Source organism: Apus apus, chromosome 7 (genome assembly GCF_020740795.1).
Source record: "Apus apus isolate bApuApu2 chromosome 7, bApuApu2.pri.cur, whole genome shotgun sequence".
In the NCBI taxonomy this organism is placed as follows: domain Eukaryota; kingdom Metazoa; phylum Chordata; class Aves; order Apodiformes; family Apodidae; genus Apus; species Apus apus.
In genome coordinates this window covers 7,475,244-7,491,134 of record NC_067288.1, presented here as the reverse complement: position 1 = coordinate 7,491,134, position 15,891 = coordinate 7,475,244, and the positions used below count along the sequence as shown (strand labels likewise).

General features: G+C 43.4%; 2 protein-coding genes across 2 annotated transcripts in view; one reads left to right on the top strand and one right to left on the bottom strand.

The window, feature by feature from the left end:
• The window catches only part of CDC73 (cell division cycle 73), a 112,427-nt gene extending 100,894 nt beyond the window's left edge, over window positions 1-11,533 (bottom strand). Inside the window, exons 1-6 of the mRNA XM_051624679.1 lie at window positions 11,352-11,533; window positions 5,708-5,813; window positions 4,667-4,736; window positions 3,600-3,662; window positions 3,459-3,511; window positions 1,780-1,868 (exon numbers count right to left, since the gene is read on the bottom strand). Of these exons, the coding sequence (XP_051480639.1) occupies window positions 1,780-1,868; window positions 3,459-3,511; window positions 3,600-3,662; window positions 4,667-4,736; window positions 5,708-5,813; window positions 11,352-11,482 (512 nt within the window). The 5' untranslated portion in view covers window positions 11,483-11,533. The remainder of the gene's footprint in view (window positions 1-1,779; window positions 1,869-3,458; window positions 3,512-3,599; window positions 3,663-4,666; window positions 4,737-5,707; window positions 5,814-11,351) is intronic.
• Window positions 11,534-12,410: 877 nt separating this feature from the next.
• GLRX2 (glutaredoxin 2) lies at window positions 12,411-15,679 on the top strand. The gene is made up of 4 exons (XM_051624312.1): window positions 12,411-12,561; window positions 12,944-13,007; window positions 14,462-14,638; window positions 15,173-15,679. The coding sequence occupies exons 1-4, from the start codon at window positions 12,443-12,445 to the stop codon at window positions 15,302-15,304; spliced, it is 492 nt and encodes a 163-aa protein (XP_051480272.1). The 5' UTR covers window positions 12,411-12,442; the 3' UTR covers window positions 15,305-15,679.
• Window positions 15,680-15,891: the final 212 nt, after the last annotated feature.

The following is a 15,891-nucleotide window of genomic DNA, read 5'->3' as shown; positions in this document are numbered from 1 at the left end:
CCTTTTCAGAGTATGTAGGCCAAACAAGCAACAGATGGTAGCAACTTTGTCCACATTAATCTGTGTTTGAGATAGTTCAGTTCAGTCGAGGGGTACAACATCTTTATTTGTTTGCTTTTAATTGTAAATACAGAATTTGATTGTCAAACAGTTAGACCTATCAATCTGCAGGTAAGCTGAAGGAAAAAAGGACTGACTTGCACAATCCTAGCTGCACATATCCAATTGAACTTGACTTCTTTTTTTTTTTTTACTTTTTTAGAGATTACATTGAAAAGTGAATACAAGTGCTGGCTGTAAAGGAGTCTCCTTCTACAACGAAGGTATTGGAAATGGAACTTTTTTGTGTTGCTGTTAAACAAAGTAACAACAGTGACAAGCATTGAGTTCAAACTGCCTGGAAATGCTGTTTGCACTCTTACAAAAGTGCAGTCTTTTACATCCAGCATTAAAAAATACCTGTAAATACAGAATAAAAGTAATTTTAAACAATACTGTGTAATCCTCACTGCAGCACTGCTTCAACTCCATAACAAAGCTGTGATACAATCAAGCTAGTATCCAGATAATTAGTTTATTCAAAACGATGTGTGTACTTCTTGATTTTTTGGTCCATAAACTTTTTGATTCAAAGTCAGATATGGCAATTAGATTTTCTTTTTTTTCCTATAGTTTCCTTTTAAGTACACCTATACAAGAGTCAGAAAGGAAGACATTCAAAATGTCTACTTTTCACATGGTTAGGTGTAATTATGGATTCTATAAATGCCTCCACTCTGCTATATTAATTCCGCAAAGCTAACTTAAATGTAATACCAGTAAATGTAAACAAGCATTCATGGTATTGTTCATGCTCAAGAGATAAATTTCCCAAGAAAGCAGTTGGTCTATAAAGTGAAACTACTTAGCTGAAAAATCCAATGCAGACAAAGTAGTACATTAATTTACACCCATACACCTTAGAAGCATGTAGGAAGCATGACTCCCATTTTATATTACAGGAGCTGACACACTAAAGAAATTAAGCAGCTGCCTTCACTTTAAGACTTCTCAACTCGGGTATATGAAAATGAACTACCAAAGCCTGGTATCCTACTAAGCCCAAGAAACAAAAAGATGGTGCAAGAACTTCGTCTCTGCTTTACTTTGGAAAGACATGGCTTAAGACTCAAAACCAGCTGTCATTCTTTGCAAAATTTTGGATGGATACAATGGAAGAGGAAAGGTGACGGGAAAGCTTTTGAGCACTTGCATATTGATTATTACTTATCCTCTGGTAGCCCATTGCCTCTTCAGAGGCACCAAGCTCACCTCTGTAGGGAGTCAAAAGAGTTTGTGTTACTGTTTTATTTGTTCTTACAATGTCTTCCTCTTTTATCATGCAAGACATTCCTCAATAAGGATATTTTAATTTGAAACAGAGATTACCAGCTTCCCCATGCAGTTCTGCTCATTGTATTTGACTGCTTAGACATGCTTACAATGCCCTGGGAGAAGAAAGCAGAAATGGCAGACTTGGTGGGTGGAAGAGAAAACTGTCTGCCCACTTCTAAAGACAAACCACATCTCATATCATGACATTTGAATGTCCAACTCAAGAACAGAAGTCCGACCAGACATTAAATTCTGCCTCCTCAGGCATATCTGATGATAGCACCTTATGGAGGGAGACTTTCACTGAGAGCTGCTGGACAGAAGTAAAACTGGCTGCCTTGAAGGGCACAGTAATTGTTATCAGTCCTTTAATTAAGCATTAGCTATAAGACAAAGTATTCCTACCTGATCTGCTCCGTTTGCACGATACCTTCTTTGTGTCCCTCCAACCGAGCTGCCAACCGCTCCTTGTCAAGACGCACACACTCTTCATCCTGGCAGTAACAGTCATATTTAACTGCAACGTTTATTTTTTGTGCATTCTCTTTAAAAAAAATAGATACAGCTAGAATAAAAGCTATTCAGAATTTTAATTTTTACATTTGCAAGGACAAACTTTATTTCCGATTATTTTTGATCTGTGCAGTAGCATTAGGAGTACAGCTATTGCAAAGTTCCTCTCAAGAACCACAAAGTATAATTAGAATAATTAAAAGGAAACTAGCAGTCCCTTGTGAAGAGCCTTGCTTACACAACAACTGAGAACAATAGAAAAATCAGTCAGAGAACTTAAAAGTGGCAATTCATGCACACATTCAGGCAGGGAAATACATACACACATATATATTTAAGGTAAATTTATCAGATGCTTAAATTTGCCCAGATATTTAAGCAATGACTTTAAAAAAAAAATATTTAAAAAAACGTGCTCAAAAGTGTCATATACTGATGCAGAACTTACATAAATGGCATTCCTAGCAAACATAAATAAAGTCAAGAGTAAGGAAGCCTCTAGTAACCCGAGACAGACTTGAGACAGATACGTATTTTGAGAAAGCAGTAGAGAGATCTAATTTTATGCCATCTTTTCAGCTTCTTAATGCTGGTGCCACTTGTGTTCAATCTGTCTTATTTCCCCACAAAAGTTCAATCAGCATCAAGTCTGTCCTGCTGCTAAAAGACAATTTGGAAAGGCTGAAGCACAGCCATGTATCAGGAGAGACCTGGAATCTCTACACCAAGATGATCTCTGAGTAACTTAAAGCAGACTTGACAGACTCTGAGCTGCTGGAGCAGCAAGGAAACAAAAAGAAGAGATGGCCATAAACTCATTAGGCTCATATGCAGAATTCTAATGATGGTGAAGATCAACAATTTCAAAACTTTCTGGCATCATAGCCATATAGGGTAATGTAGAACAATAATCTATAGATAATCAATAGGTCACCTCCCAACAATCACCTGCTCACATGCCATTAAGAACGCACTGTGTTTTTATTATTTATTATTAGCAGTCATAGATAAGCACAAACAATACTCAGATTCAATTTTTGAATAAGGAAACTAATGTATTTTGATAACTCTCCTGCAAGAGGAAATCTAAAGCCTCAATGCCCTGAAAGTATGTACAGCCAGATTTAGAACAACTCAGAGGAGATAACTGGATGAACACAGTTTGAAAACAAACAAACAACCAAACAACCAGAGTTGAGTAAAACAGCATGCATAATAATTGCTTGTAGTCATTGGTACTTGTGAAAATACTCTGCTAAATTCATTAATTGGACATTAAACAGCACTTTTATTCCAATCCCATAGCTTTTAGCAGACAGATTATAATGCAACAGGTACTTAAGAGATACATGGTCAGGCTTTCCCCTTTTATATTACAGCATGCATCTAGCAACTAAAATTCCACATTCAAATTGGAGGCTTAAATTCTAACTCCTCCCAGTTAATGTTCACTCTAACAGAAGTACTGTGTGTACCCAGAGGACAGGTAGCCCAACTGAACTGCTACAAAACCAGATAAATATTATTTACTACCACCCCCAATTTGTATGGATGTCAGCTACTGTCATTACCTCTATTCTTGGTTTCTTTGCTTCTGCTAATATTTCATCTGCTGCTCTTTTAACTACAAGAAAAAGAGGACATTAATAATGCAAGATTATAGTAGATGTTCATAAAATATACTTCAAAGTTATTTTGTAGATACACTGTACCTTGTGTGGACCGCTGAAGACCAATTTCAAGTGGAGCGCTTCTGTCTATGCTTGATGAGGTTGCTGTAATCAAACATAATATTTCACTCAAGCACAAAATATCTGCAAAAGTATTTAAGTATAAAAGGAAGGAGGACAACAGATGAATTGCAACAAAGGAAATTCTAATGAGATACTAGGTAGCAAAGGCAGTCACACACTGGAACTGGAGATATGCGGAACCTGACTAAGACATTAGATCAGCTTGCTTATGGTCATTTGGCCCGCCTTTGAAAAGGGGATTGAACCAGGTGACCTCCTGTGGTCCCTTCCAACATGAATTAGTCAGAGATTCTATGATTTGTATATACCACATCAGAGAAAACAGAGTCACAAAGAAAATTGCTGTCCAAGCTGGAATCAAGATCTACTTGTTTTTCGGGTTTTTGGTATGAAGATAACCTGCTGGTGCCTTTAAAATATACATTAAAAATGATTTACTGCTCATATTACAGAAATAATCTCATATTCCAGTATACTTAGAATTCTACCACCTACAAAACAAAACAACCTGGAAAACTAAGCCATATGTACCTTTATCTCACCAGAGAAACCTCTTTTATCTGACTACCATTAACAAACATTTTAAGATGGGACACTCAGCAAATCTGCCAGACTGATAAAGCAGTGATTTGATCTATTTTACCGTATTGAATATTTTATTCCACACAATCCATCAAGATCAATGCACTACCCAAAGTTTGCCCACAGTCTAAAGGAGGAAAAAATACAACCCTAAGCATTCTAGCACATAACTATCATTAACCAAAGGATGTTAATAAAAAAGTAGCTCACATCTAACAGGTAGGAACACAGTTCCTACCCTAAGCACAAAAATAATAGTTAAGTTCAGGTGAAAACTAAAAACTAAAAAATTCCTAACTTTGTTTAACAAGTCTGAACATATCCAGTTATGCCCAGTTACTGACCATGGTTAACCATCTTTCCCCTCCTACCTCTTACTTGTCCCATAAATATAAAGCATTAAAGCACACCATGTATTTAAGTTAAAAATAAGCATCACTCACATGTTTCCCCATTTAGGTATGCAAGCAAGTCCTTCCTATCAGGTCTTCTTACCACAGGAATGTTTTCAGTCTGTAAAGACAGTGGACTTGACATTAAACTGTTATTCCCTCAGAAAGTCTCCTGCTGAAGGTTTTTCACTTTTATTGAAAACTGCTCATTCACACAAAGACAGGCACATATGTCCTGTGTCCCGAGAAAGCAGAACTATCAAGCCAAAGAATACAATTACCTCCTAGAGAATGTTCACTTACACAAAATGAAACGTGTTGTCTGCTATAAAACTGAACAAAAGGACTGCCTTTTTCCTCCTTCACTTCAAACTCACAAATAAGATTAAGAACTAGCTTTCAACACACACACCTTTCTGGCACAAGTCAATGTCAGTAGGCAGAACAGAATATTTCAATTTTGTTGTTCCAAGTATGTACAACACATAGCACTGCTGTATCAGGTAACTATGGGGCACAGGGGAAGATGAAGCATGGACTCTCAGAAAGCAGTCAAATGAAAATCAAAAGGATGTTCTTTTTCAGAGTGCCCCTATCTTCATTTGTATAGCTTATTCAATTATTTCTTTAATTAGATTGCATGCTTCTGAGTCTACTCTGAAGCTATTCTGCTGTACGCTTCTCTGTTTTGTAGATCCTCCATCTCAGACACTAAAGGATCACTTAGATTGGGATGACAACAGATGGACAAACGTACTTTCGAAATAGTGCTGGAGACAACTGCAACTGTAAAGTATCAAGAGAAATGCTGCCATTACTGTTGATACGTGGGTGACAGACTCTTTGTAAATGCAACCTTGTGGTTTGAAAGGATAATCTGTTAGGAAGAGCTGTCAAGAAAAAGGGACCTTGAAAGGGATTGTTATTTGATCCCAAAATAACGCTGTTCTTTTTAAACACACACACACTTTGTTGCGTATCTTTCTCCCTCTTCCCCAACAAATTCATAGACTTAAAATTTCCTCAAAATAACTGTGTGCGTATTACTTAGCACAAAAAAGACAAAATTAAAATTTTAGATTCTTTACTTACTGCAGCACGGCGGACATAAACAGGATGTGAAAGGTGTACATTGTTGAGCAGGAACAAGATAGAATCCAAAGTGTAGTATTCCCTGGGTTGGCCCTCTTTCCCTGTCCTGTAAAGTCATTAAACAAAGATTATCTTTTATTTTCAGATGACAGTGCAAAAAGCAAGCATCAATATTACTATCAGACTATTGCCAAACTAGTCAAGTATCAACCATGTTGACATATATAAGTGAGGGATATATGCTCTTGCAGCCACTTTACTTAAATTACCAAAGATGTCCTAAATAAGAGATAAGCAAGTTGTAAAATATACAAGAAGCAAGACTTGGGAAGCCATAAGAACACATTCCCCCACATCTCAAACGTATTTATTCTGATTATCACAGGAATTGTCAACCTTATTTAGGACAGTTAGGAGAACATATCTGAAATGCAAATAAAAAAACCCAAACAGTACTACATGCTCTTCCAGTGTAACAGGACAGAATTTTCACCACTAAAGAATGCACAGTGAAGAACTCAGAATACATACATTCTGTGAAGTCTAGAGAGCAAAAGGTTCAAAACGGTGCTGAAAGTTCAAAGTGAGGAGCACACAAAACTAACAAAACCAAAATTAACTACAAAATCACAATGAACTCCCATACCAAAATCAGACCACAGCAACAAGACAGCATGAAGTTCAACCCTGGATTCAAAACAGCTTGGTTGAAAGAGACACCTTTTAAGTCTAGAGAGGAAATTGTTGTTTAACAATTTGGAAAAAAATACCTCCAACAAAACAAGGCCAAAAAACCCCCAGTTTCAGCTTGGATCCATGTGCATGAAATGTAATTCCCCCCTCACACATGTTCACCCCTTCATGCTGTCACTATACAATTTTATAGCGAAGTAACGGCTGTCCCAGTTTCAAAACAAAACCTGCTCACTAAATACTTTTAACTCCTCTGAGCAATGGACTTTTCCATCAGTTTCACAGCCCCTAGCAGGACTGGGAAATGAAGGAGACCAGGGATTCCACTGCCCAACCTTAGGAGCTGCCAGACCCCAGCTCCCAGCAGGACAGGGCTTCCCAATACTGCCCACTCCCCACCCCCAAAGCCTGTCTCACCTCAAAGCCTGAGGAAGACAACCCACCAGAACACAAAGCAAAAACTGTAATATTTAAGACTGGCATAGAATTTTGATCAAACTGGATATTTCAGGAATAAATACTTTCATTACAACCAGAAGGAGGAGTTTTCCCTCCAATTACAGTGGCTTTACTCATGGCTCACCATCAGCATCAAAATACTCACTGCAGAAGTGCCAACCTCACTAGGGGGAGAGGAAACAAATACTCAAACATAACATTATTTAACCTGAAATAACTACACAATCATCTACTAAATGCAACAGAAATGTAGGTCTGTTTTCTTCACACTGCGGATATAATGCTACTATGGCTTTTCTTGCAATTATTTTTCTGAAATCATCCGGACCAAAAGTGTCCAATAACCCGTTCAGAACTCATTCCTAGCAGTAAGGTTGGAAACTCTCGTAATGATGCCTGAGGAAATGAATATACCTTTATTCATGCAGTGAAAAGTGATTAAAAATTCCAGGAGAACAGTAGAATAAAGGATCTTTCTATCACTGTTTCTTCCTTTCAAAAACTTGGTCTGCATGGGGAGGGTGTGCGCATGTAGACTTTGTTGCTGTGAGGTGGAAAGGGAAGAAACAGAGTAGCTTTCAAATGATAAGAAGCCACAAGTTGGCTTCATAATTACAGCCAACACAACTGGATTATTCAGCAAGAAATCGCTGTATTTTACTGTTTCACTACTATCTTTGATAAGGTGGTATCTAAACATATTCAGAGCACCCACAGAACCAACAGCTTCCTCCACATGGACTTAGCTTGAAGTGAAGGCTGTGTCACATGATACAGTTGTAACTTCATTTTAAAACATTTCCGATTATCTACCTTCAAAAAACCTCATTATTTCTTTGAAGTGTGTTAAGTCCACTGAACACTATATAAAAAGCCCAGCTAGTCATCTATTCAAGTTTTTATTTACACTACTTAGCAATAAATGGCGTAATTTAGAAAACACGTACTGAACAGTCTGTCTATTAATTTGAAAACACAGTATTACAAAGCCAGAAGCACTGCCCAAGCTCAGCAGATTATCATCAGCACAGCTGATAATTCATCCCTTAAACCGCATACAAGAAATCCCCACACTCATTATGGTTTTAAGAAGATGTGCTATTAGGAGGACAAGATATTGCATATAAAGGGAAAGCATCAGATGATCAAGCAGTTGTATGCAAGGAGAAAATCTCACTCTAAACTGACATTTCAGCATCAGCTCGTGTTCCTCTCAGGTTTTCCAGACAGAAAGAACCTGCTCAATAAACAGCTAAAATCAAACTTACCTGAAGGCAGCTTACTTCACTCTATTTAAAAATATCCAAAGTAAAAAGCAAAAGAGATTTGTTTTGTTTTTTTCCCCATATTTAGTAGTGGCATCAATCACTTAAGTAAAAAAACAAAAATCTTAAGACTCAGACCTCAGGAAGTCCAGTACTTATTTTTTGCTTTAATGATTATGAAGAGTTACATCTCTTAATAAAACTCAGGCTTAAGAACTGGAGAAAATGTTTAAATAATGCAAGACAAGGTTTCACCTGCTTGTTTTTAACACCTGAAATTTATTTTCTGCTCATCCGTTCAACCTCAACCTGTGGGTGCCAGGAGTTCATTCCTTTCTAACTGCTTTATTTCCTCTTTCATGTTTCAAAGCATGAATTTTTATAGAGGTAATAAGGGCCTGTGTCTCATCCACAAAAGAAAGCAGTAGTATTTTAAAAAAGGCAAGACTAGGCATGTAGAGTATCACACAAATTAGAGTACCCATGACCAGCTGCTCACTGTTTAAAACCCTCTCAGCTATGCATACAAGCCCCTCTGCTGGGTAAACAAAGCAAGTGAGCTTCACTGTTACATCGATTGCTTCCTTTGGTTTTGAAACAGATTCTATAATCACTCGAGGAGCATCAGATCAGCCGTTAGATCACAACACACAGAACATCTCAAATCAGAGCACCTAGCCTTCTTCATGTGCTAGCAGGAGTATTCCTGTAATTACTATCCCGAAAGTAACTTGGATTAAAATTAATTTCTCCCCCCGCCCCCTCCCAGGTTACTTTTAACTTGGCTCAGCTCCTCAGACCAATTTGCAGTTTGGCTGACACTTGTGCTAGCACAGAGTGCAGGGCAGCACTGCTGACTTCTGCCAGTTTGGCTGCTCAAGGAGCCACAGTGTTAAATGTCTAGTGGGACTAATTCTAATTCTAGCAGGGACAGAATGCCACCACTGCTGCTCAGACTTGTATTACTCTCTCCAGACACTGGCAACAGAGATGCAATTACAGCAGCCGTGCTGTGGACACCCAAAACAGAAATCAAGATTTGCCTCATGAAAGATTAAGCCACTAACTGCTGCTCACTGCAAGCATAGTTTGGATCCTGTGAACGGAATATAAAAGATTTTAAATCTTAAAAGCTCTTGAAAAAGTCCCTCATAAGTCTGGTAATTATAAAAATTAACAGCTCCTAAACTGTGGTGTCAAAGCTATTGAGTGTGGCTTGCAGAACTGGTCTCATTTTTACCGTGTCTTCAGTTTAAAGATTAGACATATATAGTTTCATGGTGGCTCACAAGACACATTGTGAATTGACAGCAGCCTGATCCTACCAAAAGTTCAGAAGCCACTGGTCTGAACCAAGATTTAGCAACTTACTTCAAATAAGAAATGCCAAAATTTCCAGAAAACATCTACCACAAGAGGCAAGAACATGCAGCACTACAGTAAGGCTACTTCTTTTCTGAGCAGACTATCTCTCAGCTCACCCCTAGTTCCTTCTTGACCATGAAGATGCTGCCCTAATGTGCTTAATAAAGTTTTTCTTGCTAGTTGCTGTTTTTTTTTGTCTTTTGTCAATGATTTCTGGGCCTAACTCAAGCTCTCCTAAGCAACAGCAGAGTTATTAGGCTGGTGTATCAGTTTCTTTTCCTTACAGAGAAGCAATGGAACTTGTCTGTCTAGTTAACCATTACTTGTTATTGCTTGGGAAAAGCAACTTGTATAAAAAAAACAAACAAACACCACAACTGTCTATATAGTTGCCCACCAAATACACAACCAAGACTTCTCAAGAATTTTAAAACTTAACTGCTTAAGCAAATATTTTTCTTTCTCTTCAGTTTAGCTACCAGTATTTGCTACTGAGCCAGGAAGTGCAGATAAATGCCAAACAAGCTTCTGAAAGCTTAAAGTAGGTAATGAAATCGCTTTGCACTCTAAAACTAGCAATGTGCTACCTAAAAATCAGGTTAAAAAAATATTCTGTCTACAAGATAACAAACAAATAGGTTCCTTTCCTTTCTCTCTCAAACTAGAAGTCAGGATACTGGATCAATACAGGTATTCATATCATATTTACCAAACAAACAAAACTTGAGCCTTGGTCATAGCACGAACTACAAGGGCTTGGGTTTTTCTGACAAATCTACAGGTTCTTCTTTTTTTCTGTCGTAGGAGAACATACCCTCTTTGATCAGTACCTGAAATGTTCACTATCTGATACTTAACAAATAAACATACATAACTTAATAAGCATTTTTTACTTTTGGGTTTAAAAAGACACTCGTTGAAATCCTTCTAGTTAGGATGTCAAAAAGCAAGCAGCTGCTAAATTCAGAGGAAAGGGTAACTCCCCTGCACTGTAAATAACTAGAAAATTCAACAGGTACAAACACTCATTTTCTAGAAGTTTTCTAACCATAAGCATTTTACCTAATATGATAATTTAAAACAACAGGAACGCTACGGTTACTTGTTCGTCAAGACAAAAACAACTATGAAACGGGCGGGTTTAGGTGCAGCCCGGGAGCAGCTGCAGAGCACCGCGCCCGCACAGCTCCCCCGGGCTGGCAGGTGACCGCCGAGGTCTGGACCTCACAGACTTCTCTGCACCGGGACAAAGCTCCAGCAACAAACAAGGAGCGCAGATACACTAAGACAGTAACAAAAAAGTAACGCCTGTTTCTCACACCAAACTCAGAACAAGGTCGCAATCCGGCCTCCTGCCACCTCACCGCCGGAGCCCGCAGGAGCCGGCTCCGCTGCGACCCTCCCGCTGCCCCGGGCCGCACGGACGGGCCGAGAGCCGAGGAGAGGCCTCGTCCCGGGCCCGCCGCTCTCCCGCCCCAGGGCCGGGGCGCCGGCGGCCGCTCACCGGGCAGGGTCCTGGGAGCCTTCCCGAACCGGCCGACGAGACCTCCCGGCCCGGCCGGGCTACCAGGACAGAAAGCGGCATCGCCGGCTCCGCCGCGCAGGGCGCCGGCCTCAGGACCCCCCTCGACCGGACAGGGCGCCCGGCGAGCAGGCGGCTCCCGGGGCTGCGCGGCGCCGCTGCCCGCCCGAGGAGCCCCGCCAGGACGCGCTGCAGGCCGCCCGCCCCGCTCCCCGCAGCGCGGCGGGCAGCGACGGGCGGCGGGACCCCCCACAACTTCGGGGCAACTTCTCCCTCCGTCCCCTCCCCCTGCCCGCCCCTCCCGCGGGCGAGCGGCCGCCCGCCCCGCCCCGCCGCTCACCCCCAGATGACATAGTTGGTCTTGACGTTCTTGGGCCAGGAAAACTCTCCGAAGATCACCTCGTCGCCCTTCACCACGATCTCCTTCTTCTGCGTGTTGTACTGCCGCAGCACGCTCAGCACGTCCGCCATCTTCGCTCCGGAGCCGCCGCCGCTGCGCCCGGGCCCGGCCCCTCCGCCAGCCGCGCCAGGACCCCGCCGCCAGGCCCCGGGCTGCCCACCGCGAACGCCTGAGCACAGGCGCGGCTGCCGCCTCCAGGGGGCGGCGCCGAACCCGTTGCCAGGGAGGGACGCGGCCCCGCGGGCTCCTCCCGCCGCCCGGGGACGCCCCGGCCATGGCGGCGGGGCCGGGCGGGCACGGCCCACACGGGCTCTCCCGGCGCCGGCGCGGGGCCCTGGCCCGGCTCAGCGCCCCCCGCTCCACGGCCGCGCTCTGCCCGAAGCGCCGTCAGCGCCGGACGGGCCGCATCCCGGGGCCGCCCGGCCGCAACCGGGGCCGCCGGCGTCGCACGGGCCCGGTCACCGTGTCGCTCGCGCCCTGCGAGCAGCCCGGCTCGTTGCCGCGCGGTGCGCGGGGGGGCTGAGCCAGGGAGACCCTCCGGGCCGCGGGGCGGTGAAACCCCCTGACCCGCGGGCTGGGGAGGAAACCTCCTGGGACCTGAGTGTAGCGGGAGGGAAGGGAAAGAGAAAAACCCCTGCTCGGTCCGGCACCGAAGTGCAGTTTAATCTGACAGGAAGAAGCCGCCGAAAGGCCGTGGCGGAAAGGGAACCACTGGCGGGCTCTGCGCCTGGGGGAGAGCAGGGCCAGCCCCGAGCGGCTGTTGCACCGCGCACAGCCCGGGGCCCTGCGGAGCTGCTGTCAGCCCGCCGCTCGCACCCGCCCAGTCCCGGGGGTTCCGCAGAAAAACCCGCCGGTTCCTCCGCCACGGAGGCCGCGCCGCTGCTGCCCGGCGGGGCCGGCGCTGCCCGGGACGCGACGCCTCAGGACGCGGGCAGCGCGGCGGGCAGCCCCGGGGCGGGGTGCGGGGGGTCCTGCGAGAGGGGTCGGACCGCCGTGAGGACTGCGGGGAAGCCCCGCCCCTTCCGGCGGCCATGGCCCTGCAGAGGGCGCTGCGGGCGGCGCTGCGGCCGCGGCGCGGGGGGCTCGGGCCTCGGGGCCGCTTTCCGCCTTCGTGCCCTGTGATCGGCCCCCCCGGGGAGCGCAGCGGCAGGTGCTGGGGCTGCTCGGGGGCTCAGGTGTGGGGCCGGGCCGGTCTGGGGCCTCGGAGCAGCGCAGCGCGTCTGCGGGACCCGCGCCTCCGGTGCAGGCGAGCGCGGTTCCTTCCGCGAGAGTCGGGCTGTGCCGCTCGGCAGCGCCCGGCGCCGGGTTTGACACCTCCGTCTGCGGTGTCACCGAGGGAAAGCAGCATTCCGGGGGCACGGGCGCTCCCCGCGGGGCCGCAGCGCCCACCCTCCTGCAGGCCGAGCGCAGCCGGGCGGGCCCGCGCTCAGTTAAACACTTAAACCAGTGCGAAGCCAACCCTTAACTTGTGAGTGTGAAACGTGTCTGCTGCACAGCTCAAATATCTGACTTGAAATTCTTTTCGGTTTTAGAATGGGCAACAGTCTGCCTGCTTCTGTGGGACTGTCTGATGCTGCTGCCGTGAATCACATACAGGTAACATTACTTACGGGGTTCTTACTTCTTTGCAGTATTGCTAAAAGCCGTAGTTACTTAGAAGCTGTGCTGATTTATACAAATAAATGTGGGAAATAATTCTGCTTTTTGAACCTGAGTCCTACATTTATGAAGTAATAGTGTCAGTCTTGTTCACCCACAGCCCTGGAACCTGATCTTCCCCGGCTGCATCCATTTTATGCTTTTTTTAGACCTATACTTAGATTTGGTACTGCTGTCAGTATTGGGGATTAAACCTTGTAAAATTACTGATAACCAAGTAAAGTAAATATGTTAAGAGTTGCTTTTTTAAAGTAAACTTACTGATACTAAATGGTAGCCTGAAGTCACCTTGAATTTACCTTAAAGTAGTGGGGTTCTTCTTTCTCCCACTCAGAACCCTTTTTGTCCCTCTGCTGGCCACCAGCCCATCCCGTTTGCCTTAGGGACAGAGAAAGCTGTACTAAATAATCCAAGGAGAAGCAGCGTGTTTGGCAGACTGTAGGAGAGCTGTGACTGCAGAGCAGAAGAGGGTTCAGGGCTGGCACAGTTACATGCCCAGGTGCACCACGTGCACCACAATCATTCTGCTTGGGTTTAGAGTCAACAAGGGCAGGTCAGACACAGCTTGGCAGGTGCCAGCAGTGCCCTGTGGTGGAGGTTTGTTAATTACTGACAACTCTCCTCCATTTCTCTGCTTCCACAGGAAGAACATTCCTGAAAATTAGATACTGCCAAGTTTTAACCAATTTCAGGTTTTCTACTCAAAGAATAGAGGATATCATGTACTGAAAAGCTTAAGTGGAGCAGGAGGAGTCACTTCATCTTTGATGTAGTTCTGCTAACTGCTGAAGCTGTACCTTCACTGCCTACTGCACTTGTGCACAGAGGCTTGTTGGGATCTGTCCAACTGCAACTGCACTTTTTGAGGTCAAGTCTGACTTGCTTGGTAGTGAGGTGGGAAGCCGTTTTTTCTTCTGATGTGTAAGCATGAGATGCATCCCTAAAGGAGGTGCTAGGCCACCACAGAGGACTTCAGAACAAGTGTGGGGTGGATTGTATTGCACCCACCATACAGATGTTATCTTCTTGACAGATGTCTTGATGGAAGGCACTGTTCTGCTCCTTGTTTTTAAAGCACAGTAGTTCATCCTAAGCTTTATGATTCTTGTGGCTATAGATTAGAATCAGGAAACTCAATTAGCTTTTCACTTTACCTTAAAAAACAGATAATAAAGCAGTGTTTGGAAGATTCTTCAGAAGTAAGCAGACATTGCTGGGAACTCCTCCATTGTTCCTGTTAAAAAACCCTCAGAGAGCCTGCTACAGAAAGTAATTTTCCTGTATTTCGCAGATTTTAGACTTTTGTATTTGTTTTCATGACTATTCAATACTGGTAAAATACAGAGTTAAAAACAAGGCACACTGACCTGAATGTTCTTCCAAACATACAGGAGATTATTTCCAACAACTGCGTGGTGATTTTCTCTAAAACAACATGTGTCTACTGCAAAATGGCAAAAAAACTTTTTGAGGATATGAATGTAAATTACACAGCTATAGAACTGGACACAAATACAAATGGAAGTCAGTTCCAAGACATTCTGGAACAGATGACTGGTGGCAGAACGGTAAGTGTATTTTCCTAAATGAAACAAGCAATGCACATTACACACCTTCTTCATGGGTTATAACCTTATAAAGTTCTTAATCTCTTGAGACAAGCACATTTGGGGTACAAGCTCCTAAAGACAAGGTACTGCAGAAGGTGTCTGTACTGTTTCTTCCTATTGTCACCCCCTAGCTATCCCTCTGAGGTCACCTTTTCTGTACTGCCACTAAGATGAATTGAAGTATCAAGTCAGTTTTATTTAATCCATTGTGTTTGACACTTGCAATTTATTAGTTTTATATAGGCTTATTTGACTAAATTATTTTAATTTATTACAATGTCCCATACAGCAACTTTATTCCACTTTTGAGGGAGATGTGAACAGTTTCCAATCTCTGTAAATATTAAGGAAACTTGTGAGTTGCACAGTAACATTGAACAGGCATGTATAAAAACATAACTCTTGTGTGTATACTAGAGCCCGCAAGGGCTTGCTTAGGTTTTTATCTTTTTTCCAAGAAGTAACTAATGCAATTTGCATTTTTCATGATAGGTCCCAAGAGTGTTTGTCAATGGGACTTTTGTTGGAGGTGCTACAGATACTCGAAAGCTCCATGAGGAAGGCAAACTGCTTCCATTAGTTCATCAATGTCAAGATAAAAGAAAATCCCAGACAACCATCTAGCTCAGCTTCCTTTGTGTATTTCAGACAAGCTGAAAGATAAGAAAGACACTGCATCAGCTGGACTAAACAACTTCAAGTGAGGGGTTTCTGAATCATAGATCATTGTCTGACACAGATTTTATAGACTTTGCAAATACTTGGTGTCCTTCCCTTAGCTTTACCCCAGCCAAAATGGTCATAAACAAACATTCTGTAACTCTTGAGGCTCTAAGTGTGACATGGTGATGTAATTTTATTGCTGTTACATTCTAATGCTATGGAGAAATGCAGATTTTACAAAAAGAATCCAGTAAATTTTTTTGCTGCAAATTAGTTTGCTTTCTAGCTTTGTTCCAAGTGTTACAATAAATGGTTTAATTTAATTATTTAAACTTATTTCTCTGAATGTCAAATTGTAATAATTAAGAAAGTATGAAGCAAACCAAGTTTGGAGTGATACTGTTGTAGACATGTCTGTCTCTCACATGGCAGTATCTGATTACGTAGCTACCAGATTTTGTCCTGTTGCTATAGAAAAGGCCAAAAAAAATGCTGCAGCTTTAGAGGAGCAGGTCATTCTCTTCATCTTGACTCTGCACTACAAAGTA

What these genes read in the sequence shown, in the direction of transcription:
- GLRX2 (XM_051624312.1), top strand. Translation starts at nt 12,443, where the DNA reads ATGGCCCTGCAGAGGGCGCTGCGGGCGGCGCTGCGGCCGCGGCGCGGG. An exon ending in CCCGGGGAGCGCAGCGGCAG is followed by an intron (nt 12,562 to 12,943) that starts GTGCTGGGGCTG and finishes TTTCGGTTTTAG; the next exon opens with AATGGGCAACAGTCTGCCTG. An exon ending in CTGCCGTGAATCACATACAG is followed by an intron (nt 13,008 to 14,461) that starts GTAACATTACTT and finishes CCAAACATACAG; the next exon opens with GAGATTATTTCCAACAACTG.